Below are 12,562 nucleotides of genomic sequence, written 5' to 3'. Positions count from 1 at the left end.
TGTTTATGGGTAAATTTCCCCAGCAGAATTCATTTCTTCTGGTCTTAAATGTTTCACTAAAAGCCAGTAAATATTCCCCAAATGACCGATTCATTTCCCCCCGCGAAAGCATTGTCTTTCTTCTAACAATTATTTTGCAAATACTCTTCCATAATTAGGCCTGACAATTATTTTACATTACATAATTTTTATTCAGCCAGAATAAAAAAATACCAAATCATTGAATATTTTACATACCCTGATCATCTATACAATGCTAACGATGTAGAAAATCAACTTAAACAACCTATAATTAATATTCTGGGGTGGGGGAATATGCCCACTGGCTCTTAGAAACTGAGGGGTTTCCAGCTAGATAGTGAAGAGTATATTCCCCTAAATCCTGCCTTGATCCATGAATATGAATTTTTACAAATTTTAACAGTACAATATGAAAACATGTTCTAGTGTTACTAATGCTCTCACAAAATGGTTTGCATAAATATTGGTATATATACATATGAAAATAATATTAACCTACCAAGATAAAGAAAAGCACTTGAAAAATTTGCTGTATAAGGGAGATAACCTGATATTTATTGTATGTCCCTGTGTTTAAATCCTTGATCATGAACCCATATATTAAAGAATTGTGTGCTATGAACAACACACATGAAGATATTTTTGATGCACTACGAATGAAGGTTTTGATAAAATTCAATACTTCATCTTGGAAGGATGATATAATATCAAATTGTCAAAAATCAAACAGGATTATGACAGATGTTCTCAGCCTTTTTGGTTCATGTAAAGCTATAGAAAGACAAACTTCATGGATTCAGTGCAACTCGCCCTCTTCACATACCAAAGTAGAATTGCAATATTGAATACACACGATTCCTGATTATATTCTCACCAAAGAAGCTGTGAACAGGAGCTTTGGGTTCAGTCTTTACTGAAATAGTCTTCTCTTCTTTTGGCTTTTCTTCTTCTGGTAAAGAATAAAATTGAAACATATCTAAATTATGTCAAAAGGGTGGGGAAGTTCTTTTGATGCCCAAATTACCAACAATTTACCTGATATCATTTCAATAATTCATTAGACTCACATCAGTGATATTTAATCATTGCATCACCTATGTATTTAGTGCATATTCTGATAAAATAATTTACATTTCAACAGTGTATAATATGGATGTACATGTGTAACTATCAATAAGATTGCACCCTTACTCCACTAAACTGCACGTAATACAATCATGCAAAATTTCCAAAGAATACCATTCAATATCACAAAATGTTCCTCTTGTCCATTCAGGCTCAAATTAAGTTTTAGAAGAACAATTCTCACCTGCTTTGTCAATTTCTGTGTCTGATGCAGATTGACTTGATTCTTTTTTCACCTGTTTAGGACTTTTTTTCTTACTTTCTTTTTTAACTTTAGGTGTTTTCTCCTTTTTCTCCTTGGATGACTGTTTCTTGCTTTTGTTGGAACCCTTTCCAGTTTTAGGGGAAGTTTTATCACTACCTTTTCTTGTTTTGCTGGTCTCCTTTTCACTGGATTCTTCATCGGACTGAAGAAATAATCAGATTTAGGAAACAAGTATCAGTAAAGGCAAAGTTGGAAGTGCTCACCTAGAAATCATCCCTCTCCCCCCAATCAATAAAATAAATTTGTTAATTGATTCATGAAAAAAGTATCTTATATATGAGCATTGTATTTTGGAACTATTCAAGTGTGGCCTTTTGACCTTCAATTCTGATACAGATTCCCACTGCATCTAATCCAGCGAAGGACTTTATTTGAGTGATGTAATGGTGTGAATATGACCTAAATCTGTCCAGGCGTTCATGAGATATCTTGTATATTATTGTACACAAGCTTATTATTTGGTCAAACCTAACTTAGACCTTTGACCTTGACCAATGATCACCAATATCCAGTAAGAAATAGATACTGATGGTGTTAATACAATCTAAATCTGTAGATATCATGTACTCACAGCCAGTTCCATTTTTAACTTACAACCCAGGGATCATGTTTGCGGGGGCAGAGCTGGAACTCGGAGCATAGTAGTATGATTGTGTTCATATCAATGAAATGTATGAGTGCTGGGGATACCAGTGGATTGTTAAATATGATAACTAATTCCACATTACAAAAAAGAATCAAGTCACAAAAGCAGAATACTCCAAGACCATTCCTATACTCCAAGACCATTCCTAGTAGCATATACGTGAATCTATATAGTTACAGGATAGGGATCTCAAGCATTTCCATGCAATGAACCTGCTGGAGCTCGCTCTCCTGGAATAGGTTTGAGCGAGAACACCTGGTAGTATACATGAGGAATTTGTACATTTTTCATTCTCCACTTCCCGAGTATGCAGAGTTTGTTACAACAAAATATTATTGAATTATATAGTTTCCATGAAGACACTTACTGCTGTTGAACTCTGTCTTTGGGCGATGAAAGTATAACACTATTACTACTTCTAATATTGGGCCTGTTCATGATGGTACACAAACATGTCAAGGGTAGTGACAGTTCTACCTGCAATCTGAACACCTCGGCTAAATGACAAATGGGATATGTGAATACAAAATCATGTGCCAACTTTGTGTCATTTTCCGATGTTGTCAACATTTAAATTCCAACTACCCCTACTTCAAGTACAGCCAATCACCACAATCGTAGCATGAGTGGGATGCGGATTACTGTTTGTGTCAGTACCTCCAATACAATCAACACCCATCAAAGTAGTGAAGTACTTTCACCGCCCACAGGTAGGGTTCAACTTCAGTAATGAACTATGAACCAATCCTGTTTCTGGTTCAACACATCCAAAAGTAAACCATTACTCATAAAAGGGTAGTACACTTTTGATACAACAGTGTTGACAGCTTAATTGACAATGAAATAACATGATGATATTAGATAACTTCTCTCCACTTTACCTTCATCTCTATATCATCTGAATCTTCCTTTTCCTTTTTATCTAATTCTTTATCCTTGTTTTCATCTTCCATTTCAATATCTTTAGAATCTGTCTTTGCTTTAGACTTTTCTTTCTTTTTTGTAGAAGCTGGTGACTTTACTCCAGTCGATTTTTCTGATGATTTATCAGTTACATCAGCCTCTTTCTCTCCGACTTGCGATTTATCAGTTGCTTCAGCCTCGTCTTCTTTGCCCTTTTTACTCTTCTTAGATGGAGTTTTATCCTCATCACTGTAGTTCAAAGTTTTCCTCTTGCTACCCATCGACTTTCTAGCTGCAGGTACAAAACACATAATTTCATTAAAAATAAGTGTTTAAACTGTTTCATTGCTGTTTTAACTAATATTTGCTTCTTTATTCAATGAGATTTGACATTTCTCTTTCAAAATTTAAGAACTTGATTTTCATCTTAATATAACAAAAAATTACTTATTGTCTTTGTAAATTTGATTATTTAGATCAAGTATTTTTGTCATTATATACGTGTAGACAGGCTTTCTGTTATGACTGTCAGACTTGTAGTTTTTTGGGAGAAATTTATGGTTATTGGTTAAACCATGTTGAAAACATCTAATAGCTGGATAGCAATATATACATGCTACTAGCTATTAGCATCTGGCCCAATACCAAGATCATAGGCCTTCTAGTCACTGAGAAATGGTGTTCAAAAGGAAAAGTTGACACCTGTTGGCCAGTAGATTCCGCACATGGCAGAAGTTATCTTATCTTGCCCTTTGAGCAAATAAGCGGTACCCTGCTCTTCTTCCTTATAATTGAAGGAATATCATTCTACACGACTGTGAAATCACTTCTGTAAATAGTCCCTGTTTGAAAACCCTGGGGCTTTTGTTTTATCTTGAGGAAAATATTGGATTAGCGGGAAGGAAATTTTCATAAGTAATCAAAATTTTTTGTTATTAGCAAATAGTTTCAAATGGAAATAAGCCATCAATTGGCATGAAAAAATCAAAGGGCCAAAGGCCCTGAGAAACGTCAGGGTCTGAGGTCATATAATAAGAAATTTAAAATTGGATTTTATAGTCAGACAGTTACATTTGTATCAGATGAAATGTCTTAATCTGGTTATTCCTATTCTATATATATTCAAGAAAACATGTATAACATATTTATCTGCTGACAACTTTCCAATAGCTGAGTATAGTTCTTTCCCTATTTCTTTAATGCTTGTGGAAGATTATTGATATACTCCTGAATCAGTAAAGCTGCTTGTAAACTTTGAAAAAAAATCAATTGAACGACAAATCGGTCTATTAACAGAACATGTTGTACAACCAAATATAAAATCCAAGATGAGTTTTTTCAATTTTATTTATACTATAAGGTGTTAATTAGGCCTAGCAAACATCTATTTTATGAACCCTAGTAACATATTTTATCTCCGATAGAAAATTGCGGTCGCGTTGTCCGACGAGACATATCTAGTTTTGACATCGACGCCAGTATATCAGTCACGATCATAATCATTAGATTCTTTTCAAATAAACAAATAATAACCTTATTTAATAAAATCCTCACGAAAAACGGCAATGTAGTTTGTTACAACTTGCCTTCAATTTCCTAGTGATATTTCTTGCGTATTCTAGTGACATACAAATGAATATGAAACTGCAAACGGTTGTTGATTTAGTTACATTAGACATAACCGCCATTTTGGCCGACTTGTGATGAGTCAAGTGACAGCTGAAGTTATCTCGTGGAATGCTCGGTTGCATTTCACTACGTAAATAGGGTTGGTTTTAGGCTTATATGAAATGTTCCTGCATATGAACTCAGGATGAACATATGAGTCTAAGACATGTGGATAGTTTCTCTGTGAATGCATGTAAATTGCCACGACGATCAAACTGATTTTTTTACTTTCGTTTTCAAGGCAGAATCGAGACAGAACTACCGTAATCCTATGCCAACAAAATTGCATATACCGACGACGAAAATGTTTATATTTATACTCTAAAATAGTCTAGAACACCAAACATTCATATTTCATTTTAAGTAATTGCAGTAAACACGGTTTACATCAGTTAAATCGTGTCAATAATTGCTATCAAAATAGGAACTATATTAGGCTGCGGATGTATATCATTTGTATGACAGAAAAGAGGAATTGTTAGCCGGAAATAAAAGTGTCACTAACAACATTTTCCCACCACGACTATAACGGCAGGTACCAAAGGCATCCTGACGTTAAAAATCAGCCTTTTATGTAGTCATATCCCATTAACTGTTGTTTTCTTGATTACAAACCAGTTTTCCTAACAGGTATTCCAAATGGTGATTTGGCAGCTGGAGAGGCAGCATTTACTTCTGTCGAGGACTGTGAAGACACACCAGAGTCTTCTTCTTTGTCATCGTTTTTCTTTTCATCATCTTTTTCATCATTATTTTTTGCTTCTGAAATGAAACAAATAAATCCACCTATATTTCACATAAACATCAACCTAATAATGATAGAGATAATACTGAATAATGATAATAAATTAAATTTCAACTATCAAAATCCCAGATAGGACACCTATTGGCGACTTCGTTTTTTTCAGTAAGTAAGGAGAATATTAAAAGGAAACTGGAAAATGATCTTTGCAGAACTGTCTGAAAAATGGCAATAACAAATTAAACACCACCTATCAAAAGTCAAGATGGCTACAGAGGCCTGAGTGGTATGTTTTAAAAACCATATAACATTCAGTCAATATAACGAGTCGGACACCTTCACATCTTCTGTTTGATCCATTTCCTCTGTTTCCATGGCTACTGGCTCCTTAGTATTTTCTTCCTCCTCTTCATCATCATCACTCTCTATAATTCGAGCTCGACTTTTCTTTTTGTTGGGGACTTTGACAGGAGAATCTAAGTCCTTTTTAGGTGGAGATGAATTTTTAGGCTTCAGGGGAGATTTCTTTGGCACATTTCTGGAAATACACAATAAATAAAGCGATGTAACAAACGCTTATCTTAATCATCTTTTAACCTGAATAAGACTTCAGTATGCAATTCTAAATGGTCAAACATGAATTTTGAAAACTATGATTGTAAGGGCTGTTCCAGGAAAACATATATAGGACAGGGAAAGGCACTTCAGTTAATTACATGTGGTTGGGTGGGTTCAAATTAAAATCACATCTATGGGTTGGTGGGGTTTTAAATAGATTGATTCCGTTGTTGGGTGTATGTGATGTATTTGTACCATTTTTAACATTAAAGTTGCTTCTTTACGTAGGTACCATTCATAAAAAAGTTGATATGTGGGAGGGTCATCAAATTTTTAAATCAATTCAATAGGAGGGTCCTCTAGTTTCAAAGTGACTTCGAAAATTCCCCACATCCCAGATATGTTTTCCTGGAACAGCCCTAAATGATATTTGTACTGACAGTGTGTGTGAAAATGAAAAGTAAGGGTTAGCTTGTGCCTACCTTAATGACATTACACCAAAAATAACTTGAAAATGCAGTGAGATGCAAAAAAATATGTCACTCATTGCTTACCATGATTGATACTTATTCACTGGAAAAGCCAGTTGAGTGATATCATGACTAATATCTCAATAGCACGGTTAAATAACCTTCACCTTTGACCAAACCCCATGAAACATTTTAACATCCAAAATACTAATATCGGTTATGAAAACTTGTATAATTAAATACATTCTAACCAATAATTTATTTCATTTGCTGTAAATTTAATTTACTTTGTATTAATTGAACATTGCTTTCTTTTACTGTCTCTTCAAATCAGTTATATTTTCTTAATTACATGTATGAAATATTAGGCCAAGGTTTATATGTTATGCATACTTTTTAGAGTCCTTTTTCTGCTCTACAGTTTTTTCTTCTTCCTTGTTTTTCACCTTTGGTGATGCAAAAAATGCCCTGTAAAATAATGAACAAAATGAATTACATGATATAATTGAAAACATACAAACATATATACAAGAAATAAATTCAGGAAGCAATAATTATCAGAACTCCAGCTCTCCACTACTGTACTTAATTGGTAAAAATTTGTTTTAAACAAATTGTCTTTTTATGGTTGTTTTAAAGTGCAAAATAATTGGTGATTTCTCCTGGGCAGAACTCCAACATAGTTTTGTTTGTTTCAATGTAATGTGTCTTATGCCATATGACATACATGTACATTTTAAGAAAAATTCATATACCTATTAGGCTTGGGTATTGGAAAGGTCAAAACGATATGATATGTATTACGATACACTTAAACGATACACGATATGTACTGCAAACACAGGAGTGTCTGCTTATTTTTGCTGAGTGTCCAATATCTTTCAATATCTTGTAAACAAAATTGCTTATTCCTATTTATTTATGTTTTTTTAAACTTTTGGTTTACAGAATAGTGAAATATTCAAATTTAGATTGATTAACTTTTATAGTTATAACTTTTTTATCCAACAAAGACATCAATTTTTAAGAACAATTATTTCAAATTTAGATATTAATTCCATGTATTAATAGATCCAATGTCAATATTAACAATAAGCTGTGATCTGTAATTTGTTGTTCTTTAATTTACCAGAAAGATGTTGATGCTAGCCTATACTACTCGGGGTATAAATAAACAATATTTTATGTGCAAAATATTGAAGAAAATTTTCACATTTCATACCATTTCGGTGTTATCTAATCAACTTGTGCATCACAGAATAGGCATATCACCTTGTTTTGTTCAGGAGCTTGTTGTCAAAATTTTCAAAGTTAGAATTTTGATTATATCAAACACCAAAATTACATTTAAATGTTTAACAGTGTCATGTTATTACCTCTTTTTCATGAATCCATCATTGCATTAAATGCACAAAAATAAAGACACACATTTACATTTCCAGACTTAATCCTGGTAACAACTTGCATTGAAAATGGCATTGCAATATAAAAACAAAAGTGGAATATAAAGCAAAAAAAAATTCAAATTAGAGCGTCAATTAAAAAAATGGCAGGGCAACAGTGTAAAATTTGTGAGCAGGGGAAAGTGAGGGGCTAAACTGATGAAATAAACCACTGTTATGGGAATAAGTGAGTGTTTTTTAATAAATGAAGAATACATAATCCAGGCATGTTGTCAAGGCCAGAGGAAACTCAGGCTAATAATGTTTTGACCCTCAAAGTGTTTTAAATTGGTACACCAACTTGCAATCACATTGGCTGTCCATGCAGTGATGACATGTGCTACCAATCATATATCTTGTTATTGCTTGAAATATTATCAGTCATCTTGTTATTGCTTGAAATATTATCAGTCATTTGGCTCAAAATCAACAGAAATAATTCAATACCTAATCTGAAATTCTGATTATGATATTCGGCATATATATTTTTGGTTAAGAGTAATCAATAGTCAGGCTGATGGCATAAATCTGTTAACTTTCTAACTGTTACAAAATGAAATAGTTAGGCCTTCTTTATCCCGAGTTTCCTCTGGCCCCGACACCATGTCTGGTATAGCGCCAGAGCGCACTACTATATTAAAATGTGGAATGATCCGACAACCTTTGATGTCCCTAAGAATTTGGTGCAAATACAATAAAATCGGGTGTGACATAACACCTACCTTACATATATAAATGAGATATTTATTTACCACCAGAACACCCTCGCTTTACGCTAGTGAAAATTTCATACTGTTGACCCACCATTTTGTAAGTGACATTACCATTACCACTCGAAACGGAGCGCAATGGACCGAAAAGACCATGTATCATTTATTTTGTTTTTTTCTTCTTACATAGTTTAAATTAAGAAAACTAAGCTTCTTATTTCGCAATACCTGTTATATTCAATTCAAAAATTCATTATTTATAAATTATAAGCGGTAAAATATATAAAAATAAATGTATTATTTTTTTTTCTTTTCGCTCCATCGCACACTGATAAGGGTAATTAGTCCGCCCGCGACCTACATAGTTAGCAATATGGCCTCGAACCAAGAATGAAATTTTGACTAGCGTAAAGCAAGGGTCTATAAGGACGGAATAAAACACCAAGATGGGACTAAATGGATGTTCTGGCGGTAAATAATTATCTCATTTATCCATATATATGTAAGGTAGGTGTTATGTCACACCCGATATTGTATTTCCACCAAATTCTTAGCGACACCAAATGGTGTCGGATAATTCCACGTTTTCATATAGAAGTACGCTCTGGCCCTATACCAGACATGGCGTCCGGGGCAGAGGAAACTCGGGCTAGGCCTACTTATGCTTGCGGGCTATTCGAAACGTCATTCAAAAATACCGAACCGTCCCGCCATATATAGTCTAGGTACCGGAATGTCGGGACACAGAATGCGTTCTTATCAAGCCAATGTTAAAATAATTCATGATAAAGACAATTTCCGTACATATATTTGTTATCCGTCTACTGTAGACGGCAGCTCTAGATAATACTGAACATTGTCCGTACGTAATCTGATTTAAATCGATCGTTGCATCTCGGTGTATTTTCCTGGAATGCTAGTCGTTTCGGTAACAAGTCGTTTCGGTAGCAAGTCGTTTCGGGAGTCCCGAAAAGTCTCGGGTCGTTTCGGTACATACGCGAGATTTTTTCGGGACTTCGGTAGGTCGTTTCGGTACTAATAAAACAATGCAGATTCTATCATTTTTGTGTTTTCATTGCATTTTTAAGTGACTATAATTGCATCAACAATCTATTATTGGTATATAATGCTTACTAGCCACGACTCGGGTTAATGTCCCTTACAACGTTTACTGTAGACTACCACGTGATAACGTTTAATGATCTACACAAAAACAGCAAAATTCTTGCTAAGTTTTTTTTTTATCAATATCAAACAATCATAATATATCATCCATAACAATAATATCGATAATTAGTATAACTCGATATTACAAATCAACAACAAATATACATTGGGCCAACGTCGGCATACGACCGTCGCGTTTGTGCTGTTACCGGATCGGGAAGGATCAGAAACACGACCTATACATTATACTTGATCGATTAGGGAAAAAAATACATATATTATATGGATAACTGGAGCATTTTGGATTAAGGTATTTTTGTAATTATAGGAAAATGGCATGAGAAGAAGGGGAGAGGTAGAGTTAAAACTACAGTTAGGTGCACGTGACTACTGTATAAGAGGAAAAATAATCTAACTCCAGATTTTTCAGATATTCTAGTGCTCTAACAACAATCTGTTGGTCTAAACACCCTTATGCATTGAGAAATAGAAACAATTTTGTTATTCCTGACTATAGGCTTTCTAATACAAATTCATCTTCTTTACATTCAACTCTTCGTCTACATTAAAATAATAATAATATTTGATATTCTCCTATAGCTTGAGCATTTTCAAAAATGCTTATACACCAGATATTAAAACATTTAAACCTCCCAGTTATTATGGTTTTGGTGATAGGAAAATTAGTATAATTCATACTAAGTTAAAGTATCAAAACAGCTCTCTCATATATATGACTTATTTCGTTTTTACCTAATAGAAATGCCGAATGTATTTGTGGTAACCCTTGCGAAAATGCCTTACATTTTTTCTTTATATATATTTCTCTATCTTCACGTATTTCTATACATGTATATATTTCTCTAACTTTACGTATTTATATACATGTTTATATTTCTCTAACTTTACGTATTTCTATACATGTTTATATTTCTCTAACTTTACGTATTTCTATACATGTATATATTTCTCTAACTTTACGTATTTATATACATGTATATATTTCTCTAACTTTACGTATTTATATACATGTTTATATTTCTCTAACTTTACGTATTTCTATACATGTATATATTTCTCTAACTTTACGTATTTCTATACATGTATATATTTCTCTAACTTAACGTATTCAATTCCATACCTACATGTATAAACGTAATGATTTAACAAACCTAATACGAAATAAAATAAAAAGTAATGAAATCACCCTGTATAGCCTTTATTTCTCGGGCATGGGTTGTTACATACCAATTTTGATTTTGATTGTATTGCTTCTGTAATAGAAGTTTGAAAATATCATAAAGGAACGAACCACCAGTGCTGGTTTAAAGAAAACACTGCGCTTGGGGGTTAAAACAATGCCGTTTGTATTATCGATACATTTGTTGTCATAGGTGTTTATACTGACTGTATATTAATTATGAATCGTTTTAAAAACAGATTAATTCATGTTAATTATGTATTAAAAAATTAAGGTGTTTATTCTAATGTTGATTGAAAGTACCGAAACGACTTGCTCATGTCTCCCGAAACGACCCGGACTTCTACCGAAACGACTTCCGAATGTCCCGAAACAACTTCCGAAAAAGTACCGAAACGACTTGTTACCGAAACGACCTGACACCTTTTCCTGTCTAGTTGTTATTGTTACAATAATTCATAACAAAGAACAATTTAAGTAAAGATAGGTATTCGTCTACAATAGGGAACAGTGTCCGTACGTAATCGATCGTTGCATTTTGCTGGTTTTTTTCTGTCCGGTGCTCCTTTGGTTCCAAGGCTCCGATGTCTTACCGACTTCAGTTTCCCGCCAGTAACAATAAACAGGAAGTGCCCATCATATCAACTAAAACTGTTTTCGCCAGTGAAGAGTTCCAGTACCGAAACGTGAAGCCAAACATTCTTTTTCTTTTCGTCACTTTTTGTTTAACACCACTAGAAATGAAAAGGAAATGACACTATATACCATCCGATTCCATTGTAGTACCTAGCATCACCAGTTTCCTCCAAGTTAAAGCGTTTAGATAATGTTTAACGAATATCGATGCTGTGACGTCATGATCATATGCGGAAACGTCATTTCCTAGATTCTGGCAGGAAATGGACAGACACTTGTTAAAAATGTAAATATTGATACATTTGAATGTTGTGTGAAAAAGCATTATTGTGAAATGATGCTTTATTTGTAATAGACATCTTTCTGTTTGCATGTCAAGGTGAGTTTTTCTTCGCAACTACCATTGTAGGAAAACAGATGTTGAGCTAATCAACAAAATAACAACGATGCATATGCAACCGGTTGTACCATACCAACAATCGGCATTATTCCATTGCCATGTTTCTATATAGATCCAGTTTTGTTTGATCGGAGTTTAAGTAATACGTGGTTAATCTACATTTAGAAATAAGGTAATTTTCGTTTAAAACCAATTAATTTCGAACCTGATATATCATAAGTAATAAGCTAAGTTAGTTATCAGTAATAGAGGTTTCGTAATAGACATGCCTTCCTTTTGGCTTTTCATGTTGGGTGGGGGTTTTGAAATAAAATCCCCTGAACTCGAATGATAAGCCCTATCGACACATTTCTAACATTTAATTTGCAGGTATTTGACCTCATTGAAAGTCTAGGTGGCCTGTATATACTGTACAATATATTTATAGGTGTTCTAATAGGAATTTTCACTCTGCACAGAATGAGTGAGTTCATATCATAATCAAATATAATTGTTAAAAATACAGTGACCTTGTAAGTTTTTGTATATCATCAATATTAATGCTTATATTTTAATACTTTTAAATTTGTATTTAATACTTCCGAACTTACTGATAGGTTGTTGGTCTT

The 12,562-nt window shown here is 33.6% G+C and overlaps 3 protein-coding genes across 4 annotated transcripts in view; 1 reads left to right on the top strand and 2 right to left on the bottom strand.

Annotated features, from left to right (window-relative positions):
* Positions 1-5,390, bottom strand: part of LOC117333691 (DNA ligase 1-like) — a 51,329-nt gene extending 45,939 nt beyond the window's left edge. The window contains 4 exon segments of the mRNA XM_033893113.1: positions 896-970; positions 1,331-1,553; positions 2,939-3,252; positions 5,244-5,390. Of these exon segments, the coding sequence (XP_033749004.1) occupies positions 896-970; positions 1,331-1,553; positions 2,939-3,241 (601 nt within the window). The 5' untranslated portion in view covers positions 3,242-3,252; positions 5,244-5,390.
* Positions 5,391-5,685: 295 nt separating this feature from the next.
* On the bottom strand, positions 5,686-11,771 carry LOC117343057 (helicase SWR1-like). Its single transcript, XM_033905385.1, has 3 exons — positions 11,439-11,771; positions 6,792-6,866; positions 5,686-5,908 (listed from the first exon to the last, which is right to left on the bottom strand). The coding sequence occupies exons 1-3, from the start codon at positions 11,453-11,455 to the stop codon at positions 5,686-5,688; spliced, it is 315 nt and encodes a 104-aa protein (XP_033761276.1). The 5' UTR covers positions 11,456-11,771.
* The window catches only part of LOC117333701 (transmembrane protein 184B-like), a 33,863-nt gene continuing 33,028 nt past the window's right edge, over positions 11,728-12,562 (top strand). The window contains exon 1 of one of the 2 annotated variants that reach the window (XM_033893131.1): positions 11,728-11,840. The gene's annotated coding sequence lies outside the window, so the exon portion shown is untranslated. Of the gene's footprint in view, positions 11,934-12,562 lie in introns of both variants that reach the window. The other variant, XM_033893124.1, reaches the window with a different exon arrangement.

This window comes from Pecten maximus, chromosome 1 (assembly GCF_902652985.1).
Source record: "Pecten maximus chromosome 1, xPecMax1.1, whole genome shotgun sequence".
In the NCBI taxonomy this organism is placed as follows: domain Eukaryota; kingdom Metazoa; phylum Mollusca; class Bivalvia; order Pectinida; family Pectinidae; genus Pecten; species Pecten maximus.
Note: the sequence above shows the minus strand (reverse complement) of the source record. Positions and strands in the feature narration are given on the sequence as shown.

Excerpts from the sequence above, each read along its gene's own strand:
- LOC117343057 (XM_033905385.1), bottom strand. Across the intron at positions 5,909-6,791 it reads CAGAAAAAGGACTCTAAAAA|AAATGTGCCAAAGAAATCTC; the intron begins GTATGCATAACA and ends GTGTATTTCCAG.